Source organism: Nesoenas mayeri (genome assembly GCF_963082525.1).
Source record: "Nesoenas mayeri genome assembly, chromosome: 24".
NCBI classification, from domain to species: Eukaryota; Metazoa; Chordata; class Aves; order Columbiformes; family Columbidae; genus Nesoenas; species Nesoenas mayeri.
The window spans coordinates 6,288,839-6,303,003 of NC_137546.1; the positions used below are offsets into that span (position 1 = coordinate 6,288,839).

The following is a 14,165-nucleotide window of genomic DNA, read 5'->3' on the forward strand; positions in this document are numbered from 1 at the left end:
GTCCCCACATCCCCCTGGTAAGGGGGCGACACACCCCAATAATTCCCTCAAAGCGCGATGTTGGGGACCCCACAGCCTCCTGTAGCTCAGAGGAGGGGACCCCAATTCCCTTCAAGCACAGGGCAACCCCCCAAAATCCTTTAGGGGACCCTAATTCCTGCAAGGGAGCCCAACTTCTACAAGGGATCCCAAGTCCTGAAAAAAAAAACCCAGTTCCTGCAAGTGACCCCAAGTCCTGCAAGTGACCCCAACTCCTTTAGGGCACCCCAACTTCTCCAAGTCACCCCAACTCCTGCAAAGGATCCCAACTCTTGCAAGGCAACAGAACCCCATTGGGGACCCCAGCTCCGGGGGGGATTCCCAGCGCCGCGGGGGAACCTCAAGCCCTTCAGGAGACCCCAACCCTCGTACGGGACCCCGGCTCCCCTGGGGCCCGCGGGGACACTCACTCCGAGGGCTCCGAGCAGCAGGAGGGCGCCCAGCGCCGCCGCTCCCCGCGGCCCCATCGCCCGCTCCGGCCCCGCCGCTCCGGCCGCTCCGATCGCTCCGCTCGCTCCGCGCCGCCGCCCGCCCGGTCCCGGCCCCGGGGCCGCTCCGCCCATCCCGGCCCGCGCGGGGCGGGGCCCCGGGGGCGCGCACAGGGCGGGGGGGGGGGGGGGGGACACGGGCACGAGCATGGGGGGGGCAGCGCTGGGAACTCGTGCGGGGACGCGGAGGGGAACGGGGGGCAGCTCCGTGAACTTGTGCGGGGACACGGCGGGCGGAGTGGGGACAAGGGGCACAGCTCTGTGCGCGCTCAGAGGGACGCGGGGGGGGCATGGGGACACCGAGGGGTGCAGGGGGACACCTCTGGGAACTTGTATGGGGACACCAGGTCCGTGGAGACACCTCTGGGAACCTGCAGGGGGACACGGGAGTGCGTGGGGACACCGGGCGACAGCTCTGTGTACGCCCACGGGGACAGCGGGGGGGCGTGGGGACAGCGGGGGTGTGCATGGGGGCACCTCTGGGAAGGGGACATGGGGGGCGTGGGGACGTGGGGAGAGAACGGGGAGCACCTCTATAAACTCGTGCGAGGACACGAGAGTGCGTGGGGACAGCGAGGGGTGCAGGGGGCACCTCTGGGAACTTGCAAGAGGACACGGGAGTGCGTGGGGACACCGGGGGGTGCATGGGGGCACCTCTAGGAAGGGGACACGGAGGTGCGTGGAGACACGGGGGGACAACGGAGGGCACCTCTATAAACTTGTGCGGGGACACCGGGGGACAGCTGTGTGCACGCCCACGGGGACACCGGGGTGGCATGGGGACAGCGGGGGGCACCTCTGAGAACTTGCAGGGGGACACGGGGGGACGTGGGGACACCGGGGGGCGCATGGGGGCACCTCTAGGAAGGGGACACGGGGGTGCGTGGAGACACGGGGGGACAACGAAGGGCACCTCTATAAACTCGTGCAGGGACATCGGGGGGCAGCTCTGTGCACACCCACGGGGACACGGGGGGCATGGGGACACCTCGGGTGAAGGGGGAGAACATCTGTGAACTTGCACGGGGACACGAGGTGCATGGGGACACCGAGTGGGGGAAATGTGGGACAGCTCTGGAAAGCTCCACGGGGACACGGTGGTGCGTGGGGACCCTGTGTGGCAGCTCTGTGAAGGTGCAGAGGGAGACGCAGGTGCCTGGGGACACCTGGGGACACCTCTGTGCATGCCCACGGGGACACCGGGGAGCCCTTTGTGCACACCCACAGGGACACGGGGGGCGTGGGTACAACACCTGTGCCACATACCTGAGAACACAAATGCTCCTGTGAGAGGTGCCCGGGGTGACACGGGGGTGACACGAGGACACCGAGGGGACACATGGTGACCCCATGGGACCCCACAGCCCCTGGGGACATGGTGGGTATGGGGACTATAGGGTACACAGGGATTGTGGGACTGTGGGGACACAAGGGGCATGGGGGGGTATGTGGAACATGGGTGGGGGCTACGAGGGAGACAGGGCCAGCGGGGTATGGAGTCCATAGGGGACACAGGGGTCATAGGGGCTGTGGGGACACCAGGAGCAAGGGGGGTATGGGGTCTATGGGGGACACAGGGGCTATAGGGGCACCAGGGGCATGGGGGCTATGTGGGATATTGGGCACTGAGTCCATGGGGGCCATAGGGACTATGGGGGACACAGAGGCAGGGGACTATGGAGTCCATAGGAGACACAGGGGTTGTAGGGGCCATGGGGGCATCAGGGGCATGGGGCGTATGGGGGCTATAGGGGACACAGGTGACAGAGTCTATGGGGGGCACTGGGGGCATGGCGGGGTATGTGGGCTATAGGGGACACAGGGACTATAGGGGATGTGGGGACACGAGAGGCATGTGGGGTATGGGCGCTACAGGCCACTGAGTCCATGGGGGTCATAGAGGCCATACGGGGACACAAGGGGCCTGGGGGTTTATGGGGAACCTGGATGGGAGCTATGGGGAAACAGGGGGAGTGGGGTATGGAGTCCATACGGGACACAGGGGTTACAGGGGCTATAGGGGCACCAAAGGCATGGGGGACATGAGGGCTATAGGACACTGAGGCTATGGGGGTCATAGGGGCCATATGGGGACACAACGGGCATGGGGCAGTATGGGGAACATGGATGGGGGTTACGGGGGACACAGGGGTAGCGGGGTATGGAGTCCATAGGGGACACAGGGGTTATAGGGGCCATGGGGGCACCAGGGGCAGGTGAGTATAGGGGCTATAAGGGACACAGGTTCTAGGGGCTGAGGGGGCACCAGGGCCAGGGGGGTATGGAGTCCATAGGGGTATAGGGCTCTATAAGGGTCTCTGCTGGCTGCTCCTGACGCAGTGCCCCTGCCACGTGTCCCCAAGTCCAAGGTCACCGGTTACCCCGCAGCCAGGTGGGTGCCAGGTGCCCGTTCCCAGGGCTGCCCTTGGGCACCCCGATACCGGGGGGATTTAAGGCTGGCGGCCACCCCCGGACACCCTGATCGAGCCGGGACCACAATGCTGGGCCTCCTCCTGCTGCTGGTGGCTGGCGGTGAGCTGTCCCCACGCCCCCCATGTCCCCACGCCCCCCACCCATGTCCCCAACCTCAGGTGGGTGACGGGTGCCGTGTCCCGCAGGCAGCCGCGCCGTGCTGGTGCCAAACCAGCGGGTGGTCAACGGGGAGGATGCTGCACCCTATAGCTGGCCCTGGCAGGTGAGGGGGCCGGGGGACAGGGCGGGGGGTGGCACCCATGGGTGCCGTGGCACCCACCGCTGTCCTCGCAGATCTCGCTGCAGTACGAGCGGGACGGCACCTTCCGGCACACCTGCGGAGGGAGCCTCATCGCGCCCCACTGGGTGCTGACGGCCGCGCACTGCATCTCGTGAGGGACCCCAGACCCACGGGAGGGTGCCGGGGGTGGGGGGTGCACAGGGGTTGTGCGGGGATGGGTGGCGTGGAGGGGATGTGGGGTGCTGGGATGGGTGCAGGGGGCAGGGGTGGGTGTAGGGGGTGCAGGGATGGGTGGCGGTTGCCCGGATGGGTGTAGGGGGGATGCTGGGTGCATGTGGGTTGCACAGGGATGGGTGCACAGGGGGCTGCAGGGTGCAGGGGGGGCGCTGGGGGACAGCGAAGGGTGCAGGGATGGGTGGGGGGATGCAGGGTGCAGGGATGGGTGTCAGAGGAGGTGCAGGGTGCACAGAGGTTGTGCAGGGGTGGGTGCATGGAGGGGATGGGGATGTAGGGTGCTGGAGGGTGCAGGGGGGGATGCAGGGTGCAAGAGTGGTACAGCAGGGATGCATAGGGGGCTGCAGGGGGATGTGGGGAGCCGGGATGGGTGCAGGGTGCACAGAGGTTGTGCAGGGTGCAGGGATGGGTGCATGGAGGGGATGGGGCCGGCAGGGTGTCCTGGGTGCAGGACGGGTGTGGGGGTGCTGCACTGCAGGATGAGTGCAGGAAGGGGTGCAGGGTGCAGGAAGGAGGTACAGAGTGTAGGATGGGTGCATGGAGGTGCAGGGTGCATGCAGGGGGTGCAGGGATGGATGCACATGGAGGAGGTGAAGGGTGCAGGATGGGTGCTTGGAGGGGATGAGAGGTGCATGGAGTGGGTGCTGCAGGGAAGGGGATGCAGGGATGAGTGCACAGAGGGTATCAGGGGGTATAGGGAGTGCAAGCTGCATGGGGGGGTGCTGGGTGCAGGATGGGTGCAGGGGTGATGTACAGTGCAGGATGGGTGCATAGGGGGCTGCAGGATGCATGAGGGGCTGCAAGGTGCAGGATGGCTGCAGGAGGGCTGCCACATCCCCTGATGTCCCCTACTGTCCCCGGCAGGTCCTCGCGCACCTACGAGGTGGTGCTGGGCGAGTACGACATGAGTGCTGGGGAGGGCACGGAGCAGCGCATCCCCGTGGCCCTCGCCGACATCTTTGTCCACCCCAAATGGCGAAGTTCCTGCGTGTCTTGCGGGTGAGCAGGGTCCGGGGGGGGGGGTTTGGGGACATTGTCCCCAGCACTGCCCCCCCCACCCCGTGACACGTGTCCTTGCACGGCAGCAACGACATCGCGCTGCTGAAGCTGCAGCACCCGGCGGTGCTGAGCGCTGAGGTGCAGGTGGTGCAGCTGCCCCCCCCGGACAGCATCCTGCCCGACGGGTACCCCTGCTACCTGAGCGGCTGGGGACGGCTGAGCAGTGCGTGACGGGGACAGGGGGACACGGGGGGAGTGGGGAGATGGAGGGACGGGGATGGATGAGGAGATGGAGGGAGGGATGCTGACATGGAAGGGGAGATGGAGGGACGGGGAGATGGATAAGGGGAGATGGTTGGGGGAATGGATGGAGAGATGGATGGGGAGATGGATGGGGAGATGGAGAGATAGTTGGGGAGATCAATGGGGAGATGGAGGGATGGAGGGATGGATGGATGGATGGAGAGATGGAGGGATGGATGGATGGACGGATGGATGGATGGACGGATGGGGAGATGGAGAGATAGTTGGGGAGATCAATGGGGAGATGGAGGGATGGAGGGATGGATGGATGGGGAGATGGAGGGATGGGTGGAGAGATGGATGGATGGATGGATGGATGGATGGATGGGGAGATGGAGAGATAGTTGGGGAGATCAATGGGGAGATGGAGGGATAGTCGGGGAGATCAATGGGGAGATGGAGGGATGGAGGGATGGATGGATGGATGGATGGGGAGATGGAGAGATAGTTGGGGAGATCAATGGGGAGATGGAGGGATGGAGGGATGGAGGGATGGATGGATGGATGGATGGATGGATGGATGGATGGATGGGGTGATGGATAGGGAGGAGAAGGGACAGAGGGGAAGCTGGAGGAAAGAATGTAGGGATGAACGGATGGTGAGATGGAGGGGGAGATGGAGGGAAGGATGGAGGGATGGATGGATGGATGGATGGATGGATGGATGGAGAGATGGAGGGATGGATGGATGGATGGATTGATGGATGGATGGATGGATGGATGGAGAGATGGTTGGAGGAATGGATGGGATTGATGGGGAGATGGATGGAAAAGGAAAATGACAGAGGGAAGGCTGGAGGAAAGAATGTAGGGATGAATGGATAGTGGGATGGAGGAGGAGATGGAGGGAAGAATGCAGGGATGGACAAATGGATGAATGGATGCAGGGATGCATGGATGTGGAGATGGAAAGGGTGATGGTTGGAGGGATGGATGGGATGGATGGGGAGATGGTTGGGAGGATGGAAGGGGAGATGGTTGGAGTGATGGATGGGATGGATGGGGAGATGGAGAGGAGAAGGGACAGAGGGAAGGCTGGAGGAAAGAATGTAGGGATGAACAGATGGTGGGATGGAGGGGGAGATGGAGGGAAGAATGCAGGAACGAATGCATTCATGGATGGATGGATGGATGGTCATGGGACAGCCAGGGCCACCAGACAGGCCCTCTTGCCCCCCTGACCCCCCTGGCAGCGGGGGGGCCGCTGCCCGATCGGCTGCAGCAGGCGCTGATGCCCGTGGTGTCCTACGAGCGCTGCACCCAGCCCGACTGGTGGGGCTCCCTCACCATCCGCCAAACCATGGTCTGTGCCGGCGGCGCCGAGAAGGCCGGCTGCAACGTGAGTGCCGCGCTGGGGTGGGGGGGACACCCGCCGGGAGCCCCCCTGGTGCTCACCCTCCGCCCCGTGCTGTACCCCAGGGCGACTCGGGGGGTCCCCTGAACTGCCAGGGGGCTGAGGGGCAGTGGGAGGTGCACGGCATCGCCAGCTTCGTCTCGTCGCTGGGCTGCGACACCCCCCAGAAACCAACCGTCTTCACCCGCGTCTCCGCCTTCGAGGACTGGATCGCCGAGGTGGGGACAGGGGACAGGGGACAGGGGTGCTGGGGCAATGGGTGCCAGGGTAGCAGGAGACTCGCGTGCTGGGTGTCAGTGTGCCTGGGGTGACAGGGAGCTGGGTGCTGACGTGCCAGGGCACTGGGGTGCTTGGGTGCCATGGTGTTGGGGTACCGGAGTGCTGGGTGCAGGGTGCCAGGGTGCCAAGGTGCCAAGGTATCAGGAAGATGGGGTGTTGGGGCGCTGAGTGATGGGTACCAGGGTGCTAGGGTGCTGAGTGATGGGTACTAGGGTGCTGGGGCGATGAAATGCCATGGTTTCAGGGTGCTGAGGTGTCAACGCACCAGGGTGCCTGGGGTGCCAGAGCAGCAGGGTGCTGGGATACTGGGGTGCTTGAGTGCCATGGTGCTGGGTGCCAGGATGTGGGGGCGGCAGGGTGCCGTGCTGTTGGGGTGTTAGGGTGCGGGGTGCCAGAGGACCAGGGTACTGGGGTGCCATGGTGTTGGAGTACCAGGGCATCGGGGTGCCGGGGTGCCGTGGTACCAGAGAACTGAGGTGCTGGGGTACCAGGGAGCTGGGGTGTTGGGGTGCTGTTTGCCAGGGTGCTGAGGGATGGGGCACCAGGGTGACATGGTGTCAGGGTGCTGGGGTGTCATGGCACCAGGCTACCAGGTGTCAAAGTGTCAGGGTGCCTGGGGTGCTGGGTGCTGGGTGCCAGAGGACCGGGGGATCGGGGTGCCATGGTGTTGGGGTGCTAGGGTGCAGGGTGTTGAGGTCCCATGTTGCCAGGGTCTTGGGGTGCTGCAGCACAAGGGTGCTGGGGGACTGGGCTGCCAGGCTGTGGGAGAGCTGGGCTGCTGGGATATAGGACCCCAGGGTGCTGGGTGCCAGAGTTCTGGGGCACCAGGGTGTCAGGGACCAGAGTGCCAGGATAGTGGGGTGCTGGGTGCTGGGGTACCAGGGTTCTGGGGTGCAGGGTCTGGGCTCTAGTGTACCAGGGTGCCATGGTGCTGGGGCTGGGGGGGGTGCCTGGGTTCTGCACCCCCTGAGCAGCTTCTCCCTTCCAGATCATGAGCCAGAACTGAGCGCGGTGATGGTGACAGTGACGGTGACCTCCCGGCGTGGCATCGGGCAAATAAACCCGCAGCTCTGGCACCGCGTGTGTCCCTGTGCTGGGCCGTGGGGACACCCGGGGAGGCGTGGGGAGCACCCAGGGGCGCCCAAATACCATGGGGGGCACCCAAAGGCACCCAGGTGCCACAGGGACAAACACCCTGAGGTGCCCTGAAGCCACGGGTATGGGCACCCAGAGCTGCCGCTGTGACACAGGGACGGGCACCCCGAGGTGCCACAATGCCAGGGGGATGTGCGCAGGCACCAGCCCTTCTGCTGAGCGCTGATGTTACGGCGATGAGCACCCAGCGCCATCCTGTCACCACCACGAATGGGCCCCCTGAGGTGCCCCGAGGCCCTGGGGACGGTCCCCCCCGGGTGCCCCAAGGCCGGGCGCCCATGGCCGCCCTTCTCTCCGGCCACCTCCTGCCCTCCCGTCGCTTCGCAACCGCTGCCAGCGCGTGACCGGCGAACAAAGGGCCCTTTCACCCGCCACCCCGCCATGGCTGGCACCCCTGGGACCCCCAGGTCGCCCCTGGGTCCCCCGTGGGGATGGGCGCTACACACACCCCCCAATTCCCCCGGGGGCCCAGGTGGAAAATTCCTGCTGCGGGGCACCGGGGCTGTGTCACTTTTATTGTCCCCTTGTCACGGTGCCCCGGGGACCTTTGCTCTCCCCACCGTGTCCCGGCATCACCGCCGGCGGCCGCCCCGGCCCAGCCGCTATCGCGGGCCCTTTGCTCGAGGGGACGGGGGGCCCTGAGGCCACCCCAACTCGTGACACCCTCCAACAAGTGGGTGCCGCCCGCTGGGGGACCCAGAGGGGGAGACCCAGCCCAGGGACACCCGCTGAGCCAGCACTTTATTGGCACAGAGTGGGGGGCACCGGCTGTGACCCCCATGGGGACGTGACAGCGGCGCCAAGGCCGAGATGTCCGTTGGGTGCCGTGGTGCTGTGCCCAGGGGTGACCAGCGAGGGGACATGACGGTGCCAGGGTGCTGGGGCTGGCAGGGGTGCCTTGAGTGTGGTATGGGTGCTGTGAGCTGGTATAGGTGCTGTGAGCATAGTATGGGTACTGCAGGCATGGTATAGGTGCTGTGAGTATGGTATGGGTGCTACGGGCATGGTGTGGGTGCTACGGGTATGGTATGGGTGCTACAAACACAGTATGGGTGCTGTGAGCAATGGTTTGGATGCTATGGGCATGATATGGCTACTGGTATAGGTGCTGTGACCTGCCATGTGTGCTGTGAGCATGGTATGGGTGCTATGGGCATGGTATGGGTGCTGTGAGCATGGTATGGGTGCTATGGGCATGGTATGGGTGCTGTGAGCATGATATGGGTTCTATGGGCATGGTATGGGTGCTGTGAGCATGGTATGGGTGCTATGAGCCTGGTATGGGTGCTGTGAGCATGGTATGGGTGCTATGGGCATGGTATGGGTGCTGTGAGCATGGTATGGGTGCTATGGGCATGGTATGGGTGCTATGAGCCTGGTATGGGTGCTGTGAGCATGGTATGGTTTCTATGGGCATGGTATGGGTGCTGTGAGCATGGTATGGGTGCTATGAGCCTGGTATGGGTGCTGTGAGCATGGTATGGGTGCTGTGAGCATGGTATGGGTTCTATGGGCATGGTATGGGTGCTGTGAGCATGGTATGGGTGCTATGAGCCTGGTATGGGTGCTGTGAGCATGGTATGGGTGCTGTGAGCATGGTATGGGTTCTATGGGCATGGTATGGGTGCTGTGAGCATGGTATGGGTGCTATGAGCCTGGTATGGGTGCTGTGAGCATGGTATGGGTGCTGTGAGCATGGTATGGGTTCTATGGGCATGGTATGGGTGCTGTGAGGTTGGCACGGGTGCCACAAGCATGGTGTGGGTGCTGTGACCCTACTACAGGTGCTACGAGCACAGTACAGGTGCTGTGAGCCTGGCATGGGTGCCGCGAACATTCTGTGGGTGCCGTGAGAGTGGAATAGGTGCGACAAAACACAGCGGGGGTGCTGCAAAGCCTGGCACGGGTGCTGTGAGACTGACGTGGGTGGCACAAGGCTGGCGTGGGTGCTGCAAGCACGGTATGGGTGCTGTGAGCACAGTGCAGTTACTACAAGCCCGATACGGGTGGTACGAGCCAAGGATGGGTGGTGCGAGGCTGGCACGGGTGCTGTGAGCATGCAATGGGTGCTGTGAGTGTGCAATGGGAGCTGTGAGTGTGCAATGGGTGCTGTGAGCGTGCAATGGGTGCTGTGAGTGTGCAATGGGAGCTGTGAGCGTGCAATGGGTGCTGTGAGCGTGCAATGAGGGCTGTGAGTGTGATGTGGGTGCTGTGAGCGTGAAATGGCAGCTGTGAATGTGCAATGGGAGCTGTGAGCATGCAATGGGTGCTGTGAGCGTGCAATGGGTGCTCTGAGTGTGCAATGGGTGCTGTAAGCGTGCAATGGGTGCTGTGAGCGTGAAATGGGTGACGTGAGCGTGCTGTGGGTGCTGTGAGTGTGCAATGAGTGCTGTGAGTGTGCTGTGGGTGCTGTGAGCGTGCAATGGGTGCTCTGAGTGTGCAATGGGTGCTGTAAGCGTGCAATGGGTGCTGTAAGCGTGCAATGGGTGATGTGAGCGTGAAATGGGTGACGTGAGCATGCAATGGGTGCTGTGAGTGTGCAATGGCAGCTGTGAATGTGCAATGGGTGCTGTGAGTGTGCAATGGCAGCTGTGAGTGTGCAATGAGTGCTCTGAGTGTGCAATGAGTGTTGTGAATGTGCAATGGGTGCTGTGAGCGTGCAATGGGTGCTGTGAGCGTGCAATGGGTGCTGTGAGCATGCAATGGGTGCTGTGAGTGTGCAGTGGGTGCTGCAAGCATGCCGTGGGTGCTGTGAGTGTGCAATGGCAGCTGTGAGTGTGCAATGAGTGCTGTGAGTGTGCAATGAGTGCTGTGAGTGTGCAATGGGTGCTGTGAGCATGCAATGGGTGCTGTGAGTGTGCAATGGCAGCTGTGAGTGTGCAGTGGGTGCTGCAAGCATGCCGTGGGTGCTGTGAGTGTGCAATGGCAGCTGTGAGTGTGCAGTGGGTGCTGCAAGCATGCCGTGGGTGCTGTGAGTGTGCAATGGCAGCTGTGAGTGTGCAATGGGTGCTGTGAGAGTGCAGTGGGTGCTGTGAGTGTGCAATGGCAGCTGTGAGTGTGCAATGGCAGCTGTGAGTGTGCAATGGGTGCTGTGAGTGTGCAATGGCAGCTGTGAGTGTGCAATGGGTGCTGTGAGCCTGCAGTGGGTGCTGCAAGCATGCCGTGGGTGCTGTGAGTGTGCAATGGGTGCTGTGAGCCTGCAGTGGGTGCTGCAAGCATGCCGTGGGTGCTGTGAGTGTGCAGTGGGTGCTGTGAGCCTGGCACGGGTGGCCCACACCTGGCACGGCTGCTGCAAGCCTGGCATCGGTGCTGTGACCTGGCACAGTGTCCCCAAGCCTGGCACAGTGTCCCCAAGCCTGGCACAGCGTCCCCAGGCCTGGCACGGCCCCCGGCCCCCCCGGCAGCTCCTCCCTCGCCGGTGGTGCCAGGCGCCTCCGAAACCCCCGTGTCCTCTGGCCGGACCCACCCCCGCGGGTGACTCAGCCGCGAAGCTTTTCCTTATATAACGCGGCGTCGCGGCCGTGCCGGGCGAGCGTCCGAGCCCTCCCTGCCTCAGTTTCCCCTTCGCCGACCTCTCCCTGCCTCAGTTTCCCCTCGCCGAGCCGCCCCTGCCTCAGTTTCCCCGCCGCAGCCATGTGGATGGTGTCCCCGCCGGTCGGTAAGTGCCACCTCGATGCCCCCGATGCCCCTTCACGAGGCATCTCCTCCCTCCTCACCCCACCCCCCCCACCCCAGCCTCCAAAAATCGCCGTTTTGGGGGGTTTGGCGGAAAAATCGGGGTCGTTGGCCGAGCGCCGCTCGCTCGGCACCGTGAATTGGGGCGGAAAAGTGTGAAAAGAACGAAGCGGCCCCAAAAAATCAGGTTGATTCTGCGCCTCTTCCAGCTCAACCCCCTTTTCTCCTCGGCCCTGGGGGGTGAGACCCCCCCTCAGGACACACAATCCCCCCGAGATCACTTGGGAAGAGCCAAAACCACCTTTTTTTTCCCCAAAAAACAGTAATAAAAAGTTGTGGCGCAGGGTTGAGAAAGTCCCTCCTGCCCTTTCTTTTTGGGCTTAGAAACGCCAAGAACGGGCACGTACGGGGGGATCGTGACGCTGCCGGTGCAGCCGCAGCACCGGTGACCCCCCCCGGGGGGGCCCCGATCCCGCTCAGCGCCGGGGATGGTGACAGCGAGCCCCAAAATGGCTATTTTTGCCCTTTTCACCCTCAAAACTCACCAGATCACTCAAAGGAGCGAGGGGGACGGCGCCGGGTGATGGTTTAACCCCTTCCCCAAAATAAAAACCACCAAAAAGATCCCGGAAAATCCGACGCGGCGCAACAACCGCCCCGGCAGGTCGGGAGGGATTTTCCATCCCCAGCCCGTGCCGGCGGCGTGGGGCGCGGTGGCCAAAGGTCCCAGTGCCGCCGCTCACGTCCCCATGTCCCCCGTATCCCCCGTAACCCCGAAACGCAGCGCTCGAGCTCCATCCCTCGCAGTCGCAGGTGTTTCTATGCGCGGCGGGAGGTGTTTTTGGCAGGGGCTGGGGGGGGCGCGGGGGGGCGGCTCTTGTGTTGCTCTGACGTGCTGTTTTCTTGCAGATGAAGGATCTCCCCAGCTTTGGGACCGCGGCACAGGCAGGGTGCAAAGCCCACTAGTAGGACATGACCCTTAAACTCTGTCTCTAAAGCTTAGCCCTATAGGTATATAAGACGCATCAAGCTTCAAAGCGGGGTTGGCTTTTAGTCTTAAGCTTGGGTTTGGATTTGTTTCGCGGTTTGTTTTGTTCATGTCGGCAGTTTGTATTAATTTGTTCGGTTTTACTTGCACGTCCAGTGGGTAGATAAGAGGCAGGGCTTGCGAAAAGAAAAATCTGTTAAAATAAAATGGAAAACAAAACCCACCGCTCGCTTCAAAAAGCTTTTGGGGCTTTGGTTTGAGGTGGGGAACGGCCGGCGAGGCTCCCGCAGGCGCCAGCACCCCCGAGAATAACCTATAATAGCCTAAAATACAACTCCTCCAGCCCCTTCCCAGCGCTGGAGGGGGGAGCAAAGCGCCGACCCGCGACCTCGGGGGGGTTTAAAGGATCCCCCCCGCGTTGGCGAAAAGGCGGTTCGGCCGTTTCACCGGCGGCCGCGGCGCTTTGCAGGTGTTTTCCAGCCCCCGCAGAAGCTGTTCCTGAGCGCGGGCCGGGGCCGGGCGCTGGAGTTCATCCGGAAGAATGCGGCCAACGGGCTCTCGGTGGCCAACCTGGTAGCCGGTTTGTCCTCCGTCCTCTGCAGCCTCAACAGGTGGGGGCGCGTTACAAGGCGGGGGCGCGCGGCGGGGTTGGAAAGGGGGTTTCACGCCGGTTCTGCCCCCCCCAGGCAATACCAGTACTCGTGCTGGTTGCTGCTGGTGGGGTTCCTGCTGGATCTGGCCGACGGAGCCGTGGCCCGGCAGCTCGACGCCTGCTCGGCACTGGGTGAGTGGGTCGCGCCGCCCCCAAACCCACCCCCGTGGGGTGTCCCAAAACCCCCCTGAGCCGCCCGTTTGCTGCCCGCAGGTGCGAAACTGGACGATTTTGCCGATTTTACCACTTTCGGCTTGGCCACCGCGCTGCTGCTGCAGCCGCGCGGCGTCCTGGACGGGCTGCTGGCCGTCGCCTACGTGCTGGCCGTGTTCGCGCGCCTCTGCTTCTTCTCCAGCGGTAAGTCCGGCAGCTCGCAGCGGGGGGTTTTTGGCGTGATCCCCCCACCGCAGCTCAACGCCCGGCTCCCCTCAGGGCTCCCCTTCACCTACCGCGGGCTGCCCTGTCCCTACGCGTCCTCGCTGCTGGCGGGGACCTTCCTGCTGACGGGGGGGGACGTCACCACGCTGCGCGTCACCGCCGCCATCATGGGCGTCTTCATGCTGGACCGCGGCTTCTACCCCCACGACAAGGTGCTGGAGTCGCAGCTCTGGAAAAAAGTGGTTTACGCCGGAGGTAGGATAATTAAAACGAGGTAATTAAAGCGCCGAGGGGGAAGGGGAGGATCCTGACGGTGCTTTCCCGGCGCAGGGGTGGTGACCGTGCTCTTCTCGCCGGCGGCGGTGGCTTCGGTTTACTGCGTCGCGTGGTCGACGTCCTACATCGTCTTCCCCTTCGCCGTCTGGAGCTGCAAACCCCCCTCCTCGCCGTCACCTAACGCCCAATAAAGCCTTCGTCTTCCTCCTCCTCCTCGCTCTCCAGCGCCATCTCCTCGGGGTCCCCGCTCCCCAGATCGAGGAGCCCGTAGAGAAAAGCAAAAGGGAAATAATTAAGCAGCAGGAAAAGCTCCGCTCAGGGTGAGGTCCCAAAACAGCCACCCCGCCCTTATGGGGGGTGAGCGAACCCCCCGTGGCAGGGACCCCAAAACTCCTCCCCACATCGGGAAGGCGAAATTTCAGGTTTGCTCCCACCGTATATCAGGAATTTACCACAAGGGGGAAGGTTCACACCCCCAAAATCAAAGACCTTCCTTGATTGTCAGGGGGGAATCCACCGATCAAACCTCCAGAGGGTCTTTTTGAAACCTGATTCGCCAGGAGTGTTTTGATCATTTATTATTTTAAGTGTCACCATAAGGAAATCCTCTCTCTGATGTGTTTTATCCCCCC

General features: G+C 63.1%; 3 protein-coding genes across 3 annotated transcripts in view; 2 read left to right on the forward strand and 1 right to left on the reverse strand.

Moving 5' to 3' along the window:
• The window catches only part of HSPG2 (heparan sulfate proteoglycan 2), a gene marked incomplete at both ends in the record, with an annotated part of 53,192 nt that extends 52,686 nt beyond the window's left edge, over positions 1-506 (reverse strand). The window contains 1 exon segment of the mRNA XM_080358788.1: positions 450-506. Coding sequence (XP_080214914.1) covers positions 450-506 — 57 coding nt within the window.
• Positions 507-3,025: 2,519 nt separating this feature from the next.
• On the forward strand, positions 3,026-7,415 carry CELA3B (chymotrypsin like elastase 3B; the record flags this gene model as incomplete). The annotated part of the gene is made up of 8 exons (XM_080358789.1): positions 3,026-3,059; positions 3,146-3,222; positions 3,294-3,391; positions 4,339-4,473; positions 4,560-4,696; positions 5,970-6,115; positions 6,196-6,348; positions 7,398-7,415. 8 exons carry the CDS (start codon positions 3,026-3,028, stop codon positions 7,413-7,415), a joined length of 798 nt encoding a protein of 265 aa, XP_080214915.1.
• A 3,782-nt stretch (positions 7,416-11,197) lies between these two features.
• TMEM269 (transmembrane protein 269) lies at positions 11,198-13,724 on the forward strand (the record flags this gene model as incomplete). Its single annotated transcript, XM_080358790.1, has 6 exons — positions 11,198-11,222; positions 12,697-12,838; positions 12,914-13,011; positions 13,093-13,236; positions 13,312-13,512; positions 13,588-13,724. The coding sequence occupies 6 exons, from the start codon at positions 11,198-11,200 to the stop codon at positions 13,722-13,724; spliced, it is 747 nt and encodes a 248-aa protein (XP_080214916.1).
• Between the last annotated feature and the right edge of the window lie 441 nt (positions 13,725-14,165).